Source organism: Synchiropus splendidus, chromosome 2 (assembly GCF_027744825.2).
Source record: "Synchiropus splendidus isolate RoL2022-P1 chromosome 2, RoL_Sspl_1.0, whole genome shotgun sequence".
Lineage (NCBI taxonomy): Eukaryota > Metazoa > Chordata > Actinopteri > Syngnathiformes > Callionymidae > Synchiropus > Synchiropus splendidus.
The window spans coordinates 10,429,118-10,449,237 of record NC_071335.1 but is presented as its reverse complement, the minus strand read 5'-3'; the positions used below and the strand labels follow the sequence as shown (position 1 = coordinate 10,449,237).

General features: G+C 42.7%; 1 protein-coding gene across 3 annotated transcripts; it reads left to right on the top strand.

Moving 5' to 3' along the window:
- The first annotated feature begins 1,008 nt into the window (after nt 1-1,008).
- Nucleotides 1,009-19,321, top strand: LOC128754685 (kelch-like protein 5). 3 transcript variants are annotated; one of them, XM_053857486.1, is made up of 13 exons: nt 1,009-1,914; nt 4,432-4,620; nt 7,545-7,681; nt 7,983-8,179; nt 8,627-8,839; nt 12,895-13,081; nt 13,397-13,621; nt 14,156-14,231; nt 14,301-14,387; nt 15,121-15,195; nt 15,326-15,463; nt 15,666-15,837; nt 16,422-19,321. In XM_053857486.1, exons 1-13 carry the CDS (start codon nt 1,349-1,351, stop codon nt 16,476-16,478), a joined length of 2,319 nt encoding a protein of 772 aa, XP_053713461.1. In that variant the 5' UTR covers nt 1,009-1,348; the 3' UTR covers nt 16,479-19,321. The 3 variants fall into 3 exon arrangements, with proteins under 3 accessions (XP_053713461.1, XP_053713462.1, XP_053713463.1); XM_053857487.1 differs by lacking the exons at nt 14,156-14,231; nt 14,301-14,387 and having other exon boundaries at nt 15,132-15,195; XM_053857488.1 differs by lacking the exons at nt 14,156-14,231; nt 14,301-14,387; nt 16,422-19,321 and having other exon boundaries at nt 15,666-15,829.
- Nucleotides 19,322-20,120: the final 799 nt, after the last annotated feature.

Sequence of the window (20,120 nt, the reverse complement as noted above, 5' to 3'; positions counted from 1 at the left end):
CTGCATGATTTGTAGTCCTTCAGTGCTAATAAAGAGGCATGTAAATTGTGACATTTTAAGAAGGCAGTGTTTCCGCTCATTTCCATTAGAAAAGTGGTCTACTTCGATCTGGCCTGGTGCTCCTCTGACACCTATTCTTGCTGGGAATTTAAGGATGCTTGTTTTCTTTGCACTATTGTGTTTGTGTGTGCTTTCACATTGACTTTGCAATATTGATCAGAAACAGCAGAGGGGTGGTCCTGCACCTACTTGTCCAAAGCACAGTCTGAAACAGAAAACTGGCAGAAAAAAAGGCTTAATCTACTTCATTGGTGCAGTTCAGACGGAATGATCTGGCTGTTCGGTTTATGAGCATCACATCGGTGTAAATCCTAAACTGACCTCAGCTGCTTGACTTATTGATTCTCTGTAGAGAGGAGGCCCTAAAGAACCTCCCACTGGTCTGCGTGTGGGACTGCAGAAGTTTCTGCCTTCTGCAGAGAAGCTCATGTGTTGGTCTGGTGAAGACATGCACAGCCGATTGTTGCCCTTCTATGACTATGTTTGCTGCATTGCAGATGAAAGGAGGATTCAGCACACTTATAGAAAAAACAACTGATGAGAACAGAAGAGAAAATTCACAAGTTACTGGAGGAATTCAGTTTTTCATGTCCATCAGTCTGCTCGCCTGCTAGAAGCAGTTGACCTGGTTGTTGTGAGGCTTCTGGCACAGAGCTACTGAGAGCACAGCATAAATGGGAAAGATGAGGACGTGGAAATGGTGAAGAGGATGAGCCCACTGACTCATTTCCTTGTTGAATGAGAAATACTCAAGTTTTTTTTTTTTAATCAAAAAGGGGTGTGCGGTCTCTGCAAACAAATCTCATACTCTTTTCGCTGATTTATAGCGCCAAATGTTTCTATTTTATGCTTCCTTGCTGTTCTCATCTGCTGAAATCTAGCAGTCATTTTGTTCTCTGTGAGCTTCATAGTTTCGTTGCTGTTAGTCAGTAGTGAAGGCACTGAAACCTTGTGAACGTTTTGAAAGCAGAGCGGTCTTCATTGGAAGGATGACGATGATGATGATGGAGATGCCGCTGGGGCTGTACAGTCCATTGTCAAGCGGAGATTTTGCAGTCATTTGAATGCACTTATTTTTTTTCCGTCGGTAAGAGGTTCAGGACTGGACGACGAAGACGTCCGACCCCCCTCGCCTCGCCCTCCTCCTCCTTCCTCCCGTGAGCTCCGGAGTTCTCCTCTCCGCTCCCTCAGTCTCCGAACTGACCGCGCGGTTGCCAGGAGCGACGCGCCAGCGATAGTACAGAGCGACGCGAGCTCCTCCCGCCATTTCCTAGTCGCGAGCCCTGGTATGTCGAGCGGAGGCGCGGGTCCCTCCTCGCGGAAGGAGTTCGACGTGAAGCAGATTCTCCGGATCCGATGGAGGTGGTTCGGTCACCCCGCGGTTCCTCCGCCTCACTCGCCGCCGCCACTTGGAGACTACTTCGCCGGGAGGAGACCAGGTGGCAACTCTGTAGACGGACCCTCAGTTAGCGGCTGTGGCAACTTGAATTCCCCGAGTGGCAGCAGCTGTGTGGCGGCTAGCGCCAGCGGCGGGTCGAACCTGTGTAGCAGCAGCGGAAGAAAGTTTGTTGATCCGGCTGGGGGTCGGGGTGGTCCAGGCAGAACTGGAGCGCCGGTGAGCTGCCCCCGCTCTGTCAGCTCACCGGAGTGCAGGAGTTCTGTCGCGTCCTTGTCTTGGCTTTCCCCTCCGTCGCACCGTCGCTCACGTCTGAACATGGAGCCCCCGGGAGAGGGCCCTGTCGCCCAGGAGCCCCAGCTCCACCCCGAGGATGGAGAGGAGCTGGTAGCAGCTGGAGCTCCGGGCACAGAGGAGAACAACAATAACCCCGTGGACACTGACTCCAGCTCCTGCAGGTACACAAACCTGGGGGTCATTGATAAGAAAGATTTTGGGGCGCATGCTTGGCAGACCACCTCTCAGTATGTAAAAATAGAATTATACGTCATTATTAAATGCATTTTATATTATATTTATATTGTATTTCGTGAGCATTTCAGTTAAACTCCTCTTGCAATTGTTTTGCCTGAATATAATTTGTTTAAATGAGTCAACGCCCATTAATCCAGCATGTTTTGAGGGGCCCCAGCAGTCGTGTGGCCCCCTTCATTTATTTCTTTGCCTTCACATCGGTTCATGAGTTTCGTTTCACAATCCGTTCTGTGTACTGCACAAACATGCCAAGTTAAAGAACGTCCTACAGATTTATAAACTAATATAACCTTATTCTAGTATAACCTACCGTGCTGTTGAAATTTTGCCCCAAATAAAAGGGAATTTGAATTAGAGTTCAACTAGAGTCACTCGCATTTAATTTTGCTCTGGAAATCAATATCAGTTACATCCTTCCACGCAGATTAGTTCCAGGCCAAATGATGTCAACGCTATCTATGACTACAATTTGAGAGTTGTCTGTTACTCGGTTTATTCAATTTATTTATTAAGGGTATCTTTGGCTCACATTTCAATAAATGTAGCCGTGACATGTTTTGGGAGGTCAGCTTTTATTTTGCACTTAAGAAAGGAAATACTGTTAACATGAAGGAACGTTCATATAATTTGTAATAAGTCCAAATTCAGGATGGAAACACTGAGTATATATGACTGCAATGCTGACAAGTGACTTCAAGATGTGTGACTTACGTAATGGTATCATTTTTTACAAAAAGGTAGGTAAAAGGAGCAAACATAATTTGTAATTCTTTATTCTTTACCAAACAAACAAAATGCACATGTCATGATTAAAAAAGCAATCGGCGACTGCAAACCTTCGCCAAGCAGTTAGTTACTCTCCTCACTTTTGAAACCAAAACTAACTGATGCCAAAACCCAGGATCAAACCGCAGACCTTTAGATCTTCTGTCCAACACTCTCCCAACACCTTTTTTGGCACGAAGATGAGGTCAAATTCCTGGATCTGAAATTGGAGTAATTTGTACCTTGTCCCATTTCACACCTTCTGAAGAATATATCCAAATTTGTCGATAACTAAGTTATTTTGAACACAGACAGGCGAGCCAAATCCGTTGAGAACTAAACCTCAGTGGTGGAGGTGAAAATGTTTCATTTGTGTCCATGCTGCAGAAGTCCATTTGTGTATCAGGCAGTAATGATGCAGTCGCTTTTCCTTCAGCTCGTGCCGACCATTAACAGCATGTGGATAAATCAAAAGGCAAGTCTATTCTCCTGTTTGCCCCTCCTCACTGTACACCATGCTAATCTAAGAACGCAGGTGGCAAAATCCCAAATGGGATCGCAGCGTTGTACGCATGCAGAATCCCAGAGTGGCTCAAAGCTCAGCTCCACTCATCTCGCCCTCTTCTATTATCCTCACTCATTTCTGTCGTACTTTCCCAAACGCCTCAAAACACCTTGGGTCCATTGTCCTTCAGTGCCCAGCCTCAACCAATCTTTTGTGCAATCTTTCTCCCTATCGTAAAAGAGATGTCTTTATATGAATGTCATTGAAGATTTAATGTGAGCAGATCAGTGGTGGATTTCAGCGTGAGAGGCTCTGTGTTGATTCTAGTGTCTCTGCATGTCTTGTAAAGGGTTAAAAATATTTTGACGGTCACTTTCTCACTCTGGTCATGTCGAGTGCCTGTCAGCCTCAGTTAACTGGGACTGAAAGGCTATATTTCTGCACTTCATCTGCTCTGGCAGGATTCAGCCTCACCCCCAGACTATCTGGAAAAACATTCGGGCAGGCATGCATATAAGCAGTAAACAAACTCAGGACGCTTTTTGTTTGAGGAGGAAAGTGGATATGAAGTGCAAAGTAATGGATAGGTCGGCTTTCTTTGGCTGACAAGCAGTGACTCTGGTGTTTTCTTTTCCATCTGCTTGCTGCAAAGTGCGGTTTCTCTACAAACCCCTAGGGTTTATTTTAGTCATATTTGTTGGAAGTAATTCTGAATTTATGTTTGGAATCACAAACCAAATATTGATCCTGAAACTGAAAAAACCATGTCCTGGAAAGTGGCAGAGAAAAGAGCTAATCTGCTTTATCACCGCAGTTCAGACGGAATGATTTGGCTGTTCAATTTATGAGCGTCACATCCGTGTAAATCCAGTTCAGGATATGTATGAAAGCAGCAGCATCTGTGATGTAATAGATGAGCATTGTGCATTTCTGAAAAAAAACAGAATAAAATTGAAATCTTTAAATCTAAGTTTAAATATATATGAAAAAAAGAATTGAATGAGATAAAGGTAGTCTAATCTCATCTAATTTAAAAAATGGAATGAGGTGAAACAACAAAGAAAACAATAATAAATAGTCTTTCTAAGGTGTAACAGATGTATAACATATACGCAAAGCTTTTCTTCTTTCTTTATCATTGTGTTTATTTGCTTCCTTTTCTCGGGTCCAGGACATCCAACAGCAGTGCCACACTTTCCTCGTGTGTGTCCATGGAGCCGTGTGCATGTCCAGAGGAGAGCATGTACACCGCGATGTCTCACGCTGACGTCACCTTCCGTAAGATGGAGGGTTACCTGAGAACTCGGCAGCTATGTGACGTCACTTTGGTGGCTGGAGAGAGGCGAATACCTGCACACAGGTAGGGCAAAAAAGCATTGAGGCACTGTGAAATTTGGGTTTTTTAAAACATGAACTACCATTTGAAATACCATTCGGTAATAGATTTTTGATGTGCTTCATACAGTAAAAGCTAGCGATAGAGAAGACAGAGAGCAGTAGCAGGGAAGATACAGGCAGGAAGAATCTGCCATCTTCAAGGAGCAGAAGATCAACCCAAGTTGTGACAAAGCATTGTACTTTACAATTACAAGTAGTCAAATACTACGCCAAATTTCTTAGCTTTTCAAATGTGTTGATGGTTCTGCGAACACTTCAAGAGTCGGTGCAGGGATAGACTCATGTTGACTCAGTGGATGCTGATTCAATCAGATCTAGGGAGGAAATACACCTGAATGTTGCCATATTTTGGGAGTTGCTGTAACACAGTGGGCCTCTGATTCATGCATCACCAGCCTGTCACCCATTTCTAGACGGTTTTGTCCTGATTTGATGCTGGCTTTCTCTGCGTGTAGCAGTAGGTAACTTCTGTACCAGAATAAAGAAGGGCAAAAAAACGATCTACAAGGATGCCTTTATTATCTTTTTCCTCCTCTTCCCTGCCCCATTAGACTTTGGACCTCTGGGCACAGATGGTGATGAACAAAAGCCCCTGTTGTGTGGGAGTGCATGTGATCCCTGTCGTCGTGTGTCGCATGTTGCAGGGGCTGTGCCAGGAAAAGTATTCTCCCTTTGGTTCCTGATTTGTTTCTCTCTGGAACTGGAACTGGAACTGGAACGCTCACTTTGTATGTGATTTAAGAGTGTTTTCAGCGACACTGTTAAAACTTTACTAAAAAATATCCATTGTGAAGGTGCCTTCTAGTGCCTATTTTAACGATACATAGCAAACCCCTGCAAAGTCAAACAGACACCGCAGTGTTTACTTCCCAGCTCTTAACCTTCTTTCCTGATACTCGCTGCTGTTTCCTTTTCTCTTTTTTTGAGTATTTGTTCTCGAGCAGTTCCCTGTAATACAGCGTGACACAATGTCTGCCTTGTCTCTGCTTTCATCTCTGTGCTGTGTTTGCAGATAACCTGCTGAAGCTTTTAGCTTTTCACAGCAAGAAATACAGAATACAATCTAAAAGATATAGCTGAAGCTCTTTTGTCAGGTGAATGATAGAAAGATTTTTGATGTGATGCATACAGTAAATGCCACCGATTTATTCTTTACCTCAGGGTGCCTAAGTACTTCCTTTCCTAAGATGCCTTGAGTTGCTTCTAGATATTTCACCTGTGTATTAAGTGTGTTGATTGTATTAATACAGAATTTGAATCATCATAATGTACGCATGAGATATATGTGTTAAAGATAGACTTCCCTATTCCCCACTTAACTCGCAAGTATCTATAAGGTCCCATTTCCACATGACCACATGCACAAGCACTTATTCCCACATTGTGTTGATGATCATGAAGGACAATACTGAAGAACTTGATGTGAATATATTGATCTGGACATTGGTTCTCTGTTTCTGTTGCTTATCCCTTGTGCTTTTGTTGCGGTTTCATCTTTTCAAGCACTGAATAATGAACAAAAGAGATATTTGTTGTGTCAGATCCATATAAAAGAGAAATGGTGAAAACCCCTGGCATAATGACAGAAGATCATCCGTGTATCAGTTCTGTATTTTCTATCCTGTCTGGAGAAGGAAGCCAGACTCTCTTAGTATCCATATCCACATTTGTGTGCATGTTTCCGTCATGGCAGCTTGGAAGCGTAATGGATTGTTACAGTGGGAATTAATTAACTGCCTCGCTTTACAAGCGACCTTCACCAAATGTCACTGCGGCCTGCATCAGGCTGTCTCTTCTGCTATATACTTGGCTTGGCGCTACCTCTTTCGCCTCTAAAGTTTAGACTGACCTTCTCTGAGACAATTTCTCCTTCTCACTTTCTCACTTCAGAGACTATCTAAGCCCCATTTATTTTCTAGTGCTCTATTAGTTTTATAGTATAGTTATAGTTTTCCTCAACTTGGTTGTGCCATCGTTTTCTTGCTGATGTCAAGGTTTCTGTTTGCTGATCGCTGATGGATGGAGGGAAGAGTAGGACTGGGAAGAGGCCAATGCTCATGTTGAGTGGACGGCTTCTTAGTGCTCTGTAAAATGATTGATTGCTGCAGCCACTGTTGTGTGGGATTAGTGCTACATTATATATGAGCTGTGTCAGCCAAATTATTGACTCAGTTAAAAGTCCTTGCCTAGCCTGTTTCTTGGTCAGTGATCCTGTTGGGACACTGTGTTGTAAATCCTCACTATCCAGACATCTAGTTAAGGGTTGTCATGATGAAATCTTTGCAGTTCTTTTTTTTAATGTCAACCAAATATTGCACATATTAGTAAACAAACAAGTACAAATAATCACTCAAAAGCAACACAAGCTCTATAATGTAGAATGTGGGATTTTCTTGACAGTTTAAGTTATAGAAGCCTATTCCTGGTTGGCAACAATAAATAAAAGCAGGGACAATATTTTGGTTCCCTGACAAAGGGGCTACCTCTGGCAGTGCACCATTAAATGTGTGTAGCTTCTAAAAGTGAGGTGCACCCCACCCAACTCCTAGAATACAGTTGTAATTGACTGTTGTTTTTCATCTAACGAAGACCAGTCACTGCCTCATTTCCTGTTATCTATGCTGTGAGAAGTATCGCAGGAAAACGGAAAGCTTTCCTGGTTGCCTCGGTCGAACTTCATTTGCCCAGCTTCATTGTTTTTGACATTTTCAGGATCATTGCTGTGCGACTGATATGTCACAGTTTCCTGGCTGCCCTTTCACTCTCTGTGCAGCATCCTTTCCCCTTCAGTCCACACTTGTCTTGTCAGCAAGGTCGAGAGCACCATCCGCTCATCACAGCTGTCCATCCTGTCTGACTGATGCCTGGCGTTCTCCTCTTTCACAGACTCATCCTTTCTTCTGTGTCCGACTACTTTGCCGCCATGTTCACGAGTGATGTGCGAGAGGCAAAGCAGGATGAGGTGAAGATGGAGGGCATTGATCCTGATGCATTATGGGTCTTGGTGCAGTATGCATACACAGGTACAGACCTTTTACATTTTCATCAAACCTATTATTCTAGATTCTATTGTTATCTATTCGATTGTATTGATATTGTTCAGTGTAACCTCTGTTAATGACAGGACAATTGGATAATGAAACTGAAATGTTCATTTAGTCGTATTTGAAATTGTTACATATTAATTATAAAAAATGTATTAACAGTTACACATTGTTGTGATAGGTAAAGTCAAACAGTCCTTTAGACTCATTATTTGCTACTATCAAGGCTTCTAGTTTGGGACGTATTTTCTGAATCTTGTTGATTCACCACTTCATCCAGGCCGCCTGGAATTGAGAGAAGACACTATTGAGTCTCTGCTGTCTGCATCGTGTCTGCTGCAGTTGTCCTCTGTAGTCTCTGCCTGCTGTTCCTTCCTCATGAAGCAGCTTCACCCCTCCAACTGTCTTGGCATCAGCTCCTATGCAGACGCTCAAGGCTGCAATGACCTGCAGAGAGCGGCCCATTCCTATACAATGGTGGGTGCATCTTAAGAAATGGCTGTAAATAGTTGCTCTTCCCTTGCTGTTTTTTACAACCCCTGGCCTCAGAACGAAATGTGACTATTAGCATAAATACCCCTCTGACTCTCTGGGACACTCACAATAAAAACATGGTTTATTAATGCTCATGCTTGTATATACTGTATGTCCAGTGTTATCTACGTATTGCTGGATACTTTCTTCATATAAACATAGGGATAATATTATGCTGTTGATGGACTTCTAATAATAATGATGGTTTCTACTATCAGGCTTTTGCATAGTTCTACTATATATTTACTTTCTAAGTACATTAATTCATTTTTAATACTTAGCTCCCTTTCCTTTCTTAGACTCTAATTTCTCTTCTTTGTCTCTCAGTGCATCAGCAGCTCATTGTTTATATATTGTGTGACCTTTCTCTTTCCCCCCCCAATTCACCAGGAACATTTCCTGGAGGTGGTGGCAGGCCAAGAGTTCCTGCTCCTGCCCCTGGAAGAGGTCGAGAAGCTGCTCACTTCTGATGACATTAATGTGCCAGATGAGGAAACAGTGGTGACATCTTTGTTAACATGGGTTCATCATGACGCTGCCACTAGGCAGCGCCACCTGCCTTCACTCTTGGCTCACATAAGATTGCCGCTGTTGCAACCTCAGGTAATTTTTTTCAGCATTATCGCTCCAGAAATTGCATTGTCATGCCCAGTTTCTTTCTTCCACAGTTGCTACTGCAGATCTAGATCTAAAAGTACTATTTATCATAGCTCTTGTAGTGAATTGGTGTCCTGGTATGTAAAGGTTTGGTGACAACAATAATTTCTTTTTCCCCTGTTTATTCTCCCAGTTAAGTTTCTTTAAGATATAAATCAAACATGACAACTTCACTGTTCTAACACTGTAGAATCGTTCATTGAACATCAGACCCAAGAACCCCTGATGGCTATGAAAAGTAATGCTTAACTGTCCGGTATCTGTGATGTTCTATAATTGTGATTCAGGCCTTTTTGGCAGTATCACCTGGGCTTTGCAAGAAAATGAATCTTCTTTTTATATTTTCCTTTGCATATTGTCTTTTGATGTATATAGTATTTGAGCCAGTGTCTAACAAAATTGTTTCGAATATATAAATAGGGTTTTTTCTTTTGCACAAATGGTTTTGTTACTTTCACAGTTTATTGCTCATAATATATGAATTCTTTATATTCACTGGGATATTAAGTTATTGTACTGTCACGCCTGTATCTCCATGTTAAATTTATGAGGAATTTGGCGTAATAGTTGTTCTTCTTTCGTTGCTGACCTTAGGCTGCTCCCCCCATTGCTGGCTAAACCTTAACCACATACACACACGCATAGCCATTAAACCTTTATTCAGTGTGATATTTTTTTTATGCCAGATAAATCATTTGTTCTGCTCATAACTCTTTCCCGCACTGCGTATACAGATACTGCAGAGATAAAGAGGCCAAAATGTCTCCCTCCCCTTTCTCCTACCTTCAACCTGCTGCACCTCTTCCAGTGCATAGCATGACCACCGCAGATATACGACTTAGCCCTGGTCAGCTGGAATCACAAGTAGCTATAACACATCATTAGGGAGGAAGATGGATCATGGAACCCAGGCTGTCGATAGCCACCAGCAGAAAAGAGTGTGAGGCTAGAGGAGACAGCAAGGTTATTTCAACCTTTAACATTTGCTTTCTCCACCACCTTCAGCAATGTGCCACGCTGACACATGGATTGATCATCACAGTTTTCATGCACTATGAAACTGATATAGCACATGAATGGGTAGTCAATATTTATCAACCATTAGAAACAGCACTATGTGGTGCATATTTTCACCGGGGGGTGTCAGTGTGCTGGATTAAATTTGTTAACCTCTGCTCCTCATGACCACCATCACTCACACTGCTTCACGCATGCAATCTGAGTCATCCCAGTGTCTCTGCTGGCCTTAAATAGGACAGACAACCGATAGCATGGCCAATTGTTGGCTGGAATTCATGTGTGTGTCTCCTTCGCAAGATGTATCATCATGCATCGCCCAGGATAAACTTCTTTCGCATTGTGATATACCAATACTTCTTATTTGAATTGGACATTCAGCCTCTCATGCTCTAGAAATGAGAGCATGGCCTTCTTGTAGCCTGCAATGCGACCCGGCTCGTGACTTATTTTTATAGTTCTCTCGAAGTTGATAGATTGGTGAATGTCCACGACTCAGAATACTTTACCTTTGTGAAGCACAACTGCCCCAAATTCTACTGCTACTGTATTGCCCTGGATATAATGAATACATTTAGTTGTGAAAAATGTAACTTCATGTATGTGGGATAATTTCATCATGAAGTTAAACTAACCGTCTGATCCATATTTGGAAGCCTCTGCCGACAATCGAAGTGAAGGAGGAGCCTCACAGGATTTAGTTGATGAAATTGTTCTACCTTTTAACATCAATTCCAAAAGTAGCTAGCTGACAGTTTTGCCAGTAGGGGACAGTGGGACGTTGACAACTCTTCATTAGTAAGTCCTGAGAATTTGTTTTAATTTCAAAGCCCTGGATCAGTAAAGTGAGGAAGTGCTTGAAAAGCTTTTCAAAATAAAATATTTGCTGGTGTATTGAAGTTAAAATGTTAAACTTCTTTTTCATTAAGGTTGATATTGAACCACATTTCTAGATGGTTGAGTTCTACTATGCATTCCTTTTTTCACCAAATGCAGTGAAATTCATTTTTCTTAACAATTCTGAAGATCATAGTTATGCAGTAGTTGCTTGCTGACAGCTTGGCTTGTTTACAATAAAATAACTGTAGCTCAGCATTTTTTAACTTGTCTTTCTCATTAGCATGATAAAACTTATAAGAAGTGAAGAGTTTTGATGGTTTGGGAGTATGAAACATCAGGGGTCAAAAGTCATATTTTCCTTATATGGTGATGAAATCGGTTGTCTGCACCACTGTCACTCTAAAAAGCAAAATGTGAGTTGCATTGTTCTAGTGGCAGTAATGAAAGGTTCCATGTGAAGTTCACAGCCGGACCGTCTTTACTTGAGGGGGCTGAATCGGTGGGAAATTTATCATGTGGTTGTCGCAATCTTCCCTGGCTCCACCAATTCTGTCGAGCCAGGCCTCAGCAGGAGATTGATGGTCTGAGTCAGCAGCCTGAGGAAAAGCCACATAAGGGATCGGGCCAAATACAAAGGAAAAACCCACCATTCTAATCAGATCGAGATGATTTATTGTTCTGCGTAGCAAACAATTGTAGTCATTTTGAACAATGTCAGGAGCGAATCCATATGACTAGCAAGGTGGCCACAGTTAGATTTGACCTTGCATGAAAGCTGGACATCTTTAGCTCCTGTATATTTGTGCATTAAACAGTCACGATTGCATTTCAGCAAACTGCCAGCTTCTAAATGTATCATGGGAAATCACCGTCAGACGTAGAAGACTTTCTTGAGCCAAAGAGAGCAGATAACAGAAGCTCTCAGCGGGAAAAGAAAAGCATTCTCCGCACTGGGCTGCAGCTACAGCAGATCCCTCGACCACTCATTCATTATCTCTCCAGGTCGGCGATAAATCTTGTGCACCATTTTCCTCTCACCTGTGAATAACTTCCAGAAAGACTTATGTCTCCAGTGGAGGGAAGAGTATAAGAGTATCTTACACTGTATATGACTGTAGCTATAAAAAAAACTACATTTAAGGAGAAGTAGCTCCTCTGACACTCCATCTTGTGACTCGAGGATCACGCTGTTGATTTTGTCCAAGTGTTTCGTCACAGTGGGTCGAGCAACAAGATCCATGGCGAAGACTGAAATCATCCTTCCAAACTTCATCACGGGGATAAGCTGCCAAGCGTATAAAATAAAGATTTCCCAATCTTCTCCCCACTCTGGCACACGGGCCGCAGTAAATGCAGGGTTCTTCCTAATTTGTCTGTGTGTGATTGTGTGCCACTGAAGCGTGGATTCATCCTGGCGTGTAAGCAGCTTATCCATTTACTATGCTTACTTACTCCCTCCACTTCATCTCGGGAAATTGATTTTATATTCAGTGACCAAGTTCAATTATCCGTTCCCTGTTTATTTTTCCTGTATTGATGGCAATTATGGAAGAAGTCCGACACTCAAAATGTGGAATTTGTAAAGATTGTGCTTATTAATATTTAATGGCTGAAGCAATAGCTGGAGCTTGATAAATATCAGCACGTCTACCTCTCTCTCTCTTTATGTCTCCTGTGCAAACACACAAGCACTCACCTATCTAAATGTAAACCATGTAATTCCCAGCTTGAGGGAGAATCCAGCATCTTTTCCTGTGGATTTGTTTTATGGAGCCGAGCAGTGGATTGAAATGCTCCACAGCACAGCCTCTGATTGTGTCCGTGTGCGAGAGACAGAGCGCTAGAGAGAGAGAGATGAGGGTATGGCCCAGGGAACTGATAAGATATTAAGGTCTGAATCGACCCTGTGTGAGTAAGATGATCTCTGATTGTGTGCGGTCGAGAAAACAAATGATTTCTTCACCAATTTAATCCCTCAATCAATAAGAGAACAGGTTCTAAGACTATCTGACCTCTCCCATCAGTGATCACATGGTGTTTCCGCTTGTTCTCGACCCACATCACACGCCCACCGGTGTATTTGCTTAATCTATTTGTCGCTTCGATTTGTTGCTGCTGTTTTACGTCCCTGTGTGTCTGATCAGTTCTTGGCAGACCTGGAATCCAATCCCCTGCTACGGGACAGTGTGGAGTGCCAGCGACTGCTAATGGAGGGAATGAAATATCACCTGCTGCCCCAGCGTCAGCCGCTGCTGCAGAGCCCACGCACCCGTCCTCGCAAGGCAACTGTCGGAGTGATGTTCGCAGTGGGAGGCATGGATGCTTCGAAAGGTAACAAGATTAGGGTCAAAATATAGAGCAACTACACTTTCATGTGAACCTCACTGAGACAGTTGTTCTGGCAAGATGTCTGCTGTTCGCCGATTGTAGTCTATTTCTAGTGTTTGGAGCTATGAGGGGGTGATATAAACAGGGATTTTAAATTGGAACTTCATTTCATTTGTATTTAAAAGTTCTGAACAATGAAGACATGATAGGGAAATCCATAACATTTAAACTTCCATCTGGTTGATGTGAGACAGTGGCAAGTAAACGCATAGATATTTTATCTGCTTTCAACTTAATCTCGATTGTGCTTTGCTCTAGGCGCCACCAGCATAGAGCAGTACTGTCTGCGGCAGGACACCTGGAAACAGGTGGCAACCATGAGTGGACGTCGTCTGCAGTTTGGTGTAGCTGTCCTGGACGGTCGCCTGTATGTGGTTGGGGGACGAGACGGGCTCAAGACACTCAACACTGTGGAGTGTTACAACCCTTTAAGCAAGACCTGGAGTGTGATGCCCCCCATGTCCACACACAGGCACGGCTTAGGTGAGTGTGATGTTCTAGAATCAGAATATATTTGACTGTTTGGGTTTAAATGTTGGTGTCAAAGTTTTGTGTCATCACAATCATATGTGGAAGGACAAGGACAAGGGTTCTGAATTCCGGGCAATTGATTGTTTTGTCACTTTTATTGCACTTTAAGAAACAGACTACTGGTATGTTCACACAGTAAACTTGTTGTGATTCACTCAGTCATGGCCTTGCAGTCAGAGACACTGAACCTTGAGTGATATTCTCAGCTAAAACACAAAGCCAATCATAACTTATGAGAGGTTTTGTCATAGAGGTTTTTTTTTTTCTGGTGCGTCAATGTTTTTACGACATCCTGTTTGGAAGGGGGTTTGTGGTGACTACACATCTGGAGGTGCAGATGTTCTGGCGCATAAATCCTCCCTGGTGTGCAGGTGTCAACGAGCTGCTACTGCCAAGTGTCTAATCACGCACGCAGTGAAACCTCTTGTCTTGTTTTATGGGCTGGTAATGATTCAGTGACACATCAGGCCTCTGTGACTGCTGCAGGTGTTGCCGTCCTTGAAGGACCCATGTATGCAGTTGGAGGCCATGATGGCTGGAGCTACCTCAGCACAGTCGAGCGGTAAGACTGAAGTCATCCTGTATGGATGAGTTTTGGTCATGTGCGATTTCATAATGTTCCTTTTGGTAGATGGGACCCTCAAGCTCGCCAGTGGAGTTTCGTTGCTAGTATGGCAACACAGCGGAGCACTGTTGGCTTGGCTGTACTTAACAGCAAGTAAGTGACCTTCGTACGAGTCCATCAGTCACTGTTTACATTTATTTCAGTGCTAAAGGGCGATAAGTTGAATTCTTGTTTTCTAAGAAGTCCTTTATTGAAATGACCCAATTGGTTTGTTATTCTTCGATACAAGACTCAAGAAAAGAAACACAAATCATTTCTAAGCTCTTCAGGAATGACACTCACGTGCGCGCTCCTATTCTCATTTATATGCTAAAGTGGATATGATATGATTGTTTCCACGGCTCGACGTGTCTCTGTTGCTCCAGAAATCTTCGGTGGGCGACAAGAAAGCATATTAGAATTGCAAACCAGCACTGTTGTTTTTGTTATTCAGTACCTGGGGGAAATGCCTCAATGAAGGGCTTTATAGATTGTAATTAATACAGCACCAACAGCGCTAAGCATTGCTGGTGAGTGTGTGTGTGCTGCCTTGTCTCTGGGTACTGTTCAGATGAAGCTCATTACTTGCTCGACTGCCACCGTCAAGCGTCTGTTTTCCCCACTGAACTGAGTCATTGGTCGGCAGGACACAAAATCTGAAGGTTGAACATGACACGCACATATGGTGTGACCCTCTCTGCATTTGATGTCTCATGGCTTTAGGTCCATTGATCTTTTTGGACCTCATTTTGTTCCCTAAATTTAGCACACACCCGTCACACCATCTGTTTCAGTGTCCACCAGCGCAGGTGATGAATTATTTCTGAGTGTTTTTCTTCATTCTCAGGCTGTATGCAGTTGGAGGTCGTGACGGCTCATCGTGTCTGCGCTCGGTGGAGTGTTTCGACCCTCACACCAACAGGTCAAGAAACTTGATTTCACTCCAGTTAATCTTCATCTGCAACTTCTCTATCAAGTTCTTAGTACTTGAAATTATCTGAACAAACAATGCACCCATGTTGCTTGAATACACTTTAAATGTTCATTTTCAGGTGGACCACTTGTGCTCCGATGGCAAAGCGGCGAGGCGGTGTTGGCGTGGCGACGTGGCACGGCTTCCTGTACGCTATTGGAGGCCATGACGCACCGGCGTCATCTCTGGCCTCGCGACTTAGTGACTGCGTGGAGAGGTGAGATGATCCATCCTTTAGCAAAGCTCACTTCCTTAGCTGCAGTGAAAACACGTACGTAAGCCATGATTGTTCTCAGGGACATTGATTCTAGTGTCAAAATATGCTCGGGCAGAACAGGATTTTTTTTTCTTTCAAGATGGTAAGGAATGTAACCTTAATTGATTATAAAACTTTTGAAATGCAAATCTATTCGGAACAGATACGACCCACAGACTGACGTGTGGACTGCAGTTGCCCCCATGAGTGTCAGCCGAGACGCTGTCGGCGTTTGTCTCCTGGGTGACCGTCTCTTCGCTGTGGGGGGTTATGACGGACAGGTGTATCTCAACACAGTGGAAGCTTATGACCCTCAGACCAACGAGTGGACCCAGGTAATTACACAGTAACACAGTAACTTACACCAAACCATTCCAGCGCAGCTAGAGAAGGAAATCCAACAAGATTGTATTTAATCATTCTCCCAGTTGTGTGAGCACTGACATTAACAGTTATCAACTTTCTTATAAGAATGATTGCACAGAGAGGAGAACCAAGAGCAAACATGAAATGTGGTGATCAATAACATGCAGTGGAGCACACTAACACGAAACAGAGAACAGGTAGAGGCAGATTACAAGGTGTAGTCTATGACAAACTCACAAAAAACAGAAACCACACGAGGTGGTCAACAACCACTCTCTGAATGTAACAATAACAGAAGCACCTAAATAAGAGTCACCAGGGAGAAGAGAAGGCACACAGCACTGGAACAGCATGGTTTTTAAGTACTGCAGATCAGTTCCAAGTGTGTGCCATGAGCAGGTCAGGCTCTCAGAGAAATGCACTGACAAAGTAACACCAAAAATGATAGCAGATTACAATCTTTTTTGCATACATTATATTTTAAAATTGAATTGTGGAGCTTATTAAAATCCAAAAATAAATATAATCCTGCTGTTTTTCTTTTGCCTTCCAGGTAGCACCTCTGTGTTTGGGTCGGGCTGGAGCATGTGTGGTGACAGTCAAACTATGAAACGTGACGCTCCACACAGCAAGGCGGAGGAGTGCGCCCTTCTCCCACCTCTGTCATGTTCACACCATTAAGCACAAAATCTATGTCAGCGCTGAGCTGAACATGAACTGAAGCTGAGTTTGTCTCACTCAGGTGTGTCTCCTCAGCACAGCACAATTGGTGAAAGGAAACCACAGAGATGATGTGGTTTTGGACCATTCTGGATGGGTTCTGTGCAGAGCTGAGCAGTTACAACAGCCATGATGAAGCAGATTATTTCAGCGGAACAGCTGCCTTGCACAATTTTCCTCAGCAGACCAGGCGACATTTTCACACGCACACACTACTACATGCTTGTATCTGAGCTGATGCACCTTTGATGCATTCCACATGAAGATGTGCTGCAGTCGACTAGCGCGCTGCTTCACTTCACTTCTCCCTCCAACCTGCTGACAAACGCAAACTAAACTTGACATAATCAGCACAGGTTTTTAAAAGCAAGGAAAGCGAATGCGTCTTAATCTGATGCAGTCAAAAGCGCGTTGTCAGTTACCTGCGATAACTCGGTCGGTGTGTTGTGTTTGGGTACATCACAGGTCCTGACATACTCCCACTTGAATTAAGCTATAGTTGTAGAGGCAACAAGCTGCACAGCACAGTTCTCTTCAATGGGAAATCCATTTGCTTAGTCATTTATTCAATCCCACTAAATTTGTCAGCTCTTTTATTTACAGCTGCTGAGAGCTTATTAGATTAATCTGTCTCAACCACTTGACATCAGCCAGGCTGTACATGAGAATCATTTATGCATTCATTGGAATATTCCAACAGAAATTACTGTTATATCTACTGACATTAATCTAATGGAATTTTGGATGATTTCTTAATGTCAATATTAAAAAGTTATTTGAAATTCCTCCATAAAGTGATGAAAGGCAGCAGTACTTTTTATGTGAAACTATAAAGATAGTGTATGTATCTGTCCTTTTTTTTTGTTTTACCAACATTGAATATGTTTCATCTAGACGTTCGCTGTTTGAATCAGCTGTCAGTCTGGCCTGTCCACACACACTGAACGGATTATAATGTATGACACTAATGGCAGTAACATGCTATTTGAATGGTACTTGACATGAAGTATGAAATTCACAATGATGTTTTAAAACTGTTGATCCTCTTGGAGTTCTTCAGTCACCACCTCACGTCGCCAATATTTTGTCATGAGGGAGTGCATGTGAGCAGATATGTGTTCACAGTAATGCTGGAATCCACCTGAATTGTTCCTCCTGCTGGTGCTTTCATTTCATTTTCTCTTTGAGCAGTACTGTGTTAACCTCGTGTGGGTTACACTTCAGATTATGGAACATTAAAAGCCATCTAATCTAGTCTATTTTTTATCATGAATAAACTACTCATTCATTTGTGTATAAGCAACATACCAGCCTGTTATCATTATACAGTACCAATTTGCATGCTGTTTAGCCCGACTATATTTTCCCTGAAATGCTCACTGAAAGTTCACTCGAAACAACGGCATAGTTACTGATAATTAACACTTATCATAGGTAATTCGTTTATCAGTAGTCAATATGTGTTCTGCATTCTAAAGAGTTACCATTTTGTGTCTTCAGTTATAAAGCAGAGCAGATATTTTAGGTGTGTTTACACAATGTGTCCCAGCAACAGTGATGATATTTAGACTCAAATCATGCCATGGCAGAATTCAGCCTCACTAGAATATGAAGCTCTTCACTTCTCATTTTGGTCACCTGTGTGACATCCCACAATTTGGACTTGACAATTCAATGTTGAGTGAAGTATCATGAATCCATTCTATGTCACATGACATGACTTTTTCCTCTTCTCACGTGGGTCTACTCCAGGCACTCCAATTTCCTCCCACAGTTCAAAAACATACAGAGGTGGATGAATGAATAATAGTAATAATGAGTGATTGCACTCATTCATTGCAGACAACTGTCCCTTTGTCACATTTATCAATTTTAAGATTTCATTGTGTGGTTTTGAGGATTATTCTGCTCCAAACATTCTATTTCCTGCCTGTCTAATAAATTCCACCATCTGTGACAGCGCAACCAGGCATGACTGAATGAACGTCTCCCAGATTAAATCAAGTCTGTTCCAAAAGGAGTCATAAGAATCTCTCAGTTACGGCGCTTGTTTTTCTTCCACGCCTTATTCTGGGGACTCTTCATCCTCAAATGTAGATGAAAATGTCGGATTCAAGGCAGCCAAGGAAGTGCGAGCGCAGGAAGCTGCGAGGCAAAGCAGGATTCCTGTCTGGACTGACACATCTGAACCTCTTGTTGCCCCAGGAGGCACTTCACATGGACAGGCTGCACACACACACACACACACACACACACCGAGGCACATACACATGCTTGGAAACACAGCTGAAAGCCAACTACTCCAGGGACCATTGAAGATTGAAAACGGCTGCCAGATTTGCCAGCGTGACATCTTAGAAGCAGAGACGGGCAATATAGATTCCTCACAGCTGACATGGTATTTGGAGGAGACAGATGCTGTTATAATCATATTTCTGTCTGATTTAAACCTGCCGGCTGCTGAGTCCTTCTGTTAGGATCAGGGAGAATTGTGTTACCTCTCTGTGTGTTCACTTTTTTATTACATTGTGTGTACATATTGTACATTAATATGAATCATTAGTGCTCTTATCACAAAGTGCTGTACATTATACTTTTGCCACATCATGTGTATTTGTATCATGAATGGATTAAGTGTTATCGCGAGTGCGGTTGCTCTTTTATGGCAGAAGCAAGTGTCGCTGAAATGATGGATGTATATATATGGTGCTGTAATATGCTGTTAGTGGCATTTTATACATTAAAAATGTATGCAAGTGATTTGAAGTCTCTCATTGCCAACAAATACATGATGCTGTTTTCATTCATCTTAATTTTATCAAATGTGGGGGGAAAGGATAAAGAGAGGCGCTTAAAATTTAAGGACACTTCCCCCCCAGGCAGTGACTCATTCAGTTATTTATAGCAGGGGGAAGCTTTAAATCATAACCAGCACTGACAAACAGCTCCTGATGCTGCTGAGAAATGATGCCACTGACCTTGTGCTTCTATCTTAACGCCAGCGTAGTATATTACATCTGGCAGAAGCTAAGTGGGACACAGTCTGTTCCGCATTCAAATGAAGAAATGACCCGGCATCCTGCAGCCGAAGTGGACCAACAACACCAGCGGCAATTAGATTTGGAGGTCCCCCTTTGAGCAATGTTGTGGAGAGTTAAACTACGTGTCATTGAGCTACTAGTTTGAATTTTCATTTACTGTCACTTATTGGCACTTCAGCAACATCCATATTTGTGCTGTATTGAGTAATTCAATTGCATTTTGGGTCATGTGGACTACAATTTAAGTCGGCAGTGCAAAGAATTTAATTTTCAAATGTTTCAAATCAGTACACTCAAGTTACACCTTCACCTGTGCTCTGTCAATGTCTATGCCTTCGCTGCTCAAGTCCCACAACACCTATATAACAGAAATTTGTGCTGGGGAAGTGAGTGCATGCCTCATATAACACAAGCATGTCATGGATAACCTTAGACAAAAGCTTCTTATTTAGCTGCACAAACTGCTGTTAGGTTGAACCAAATGTAGTTTT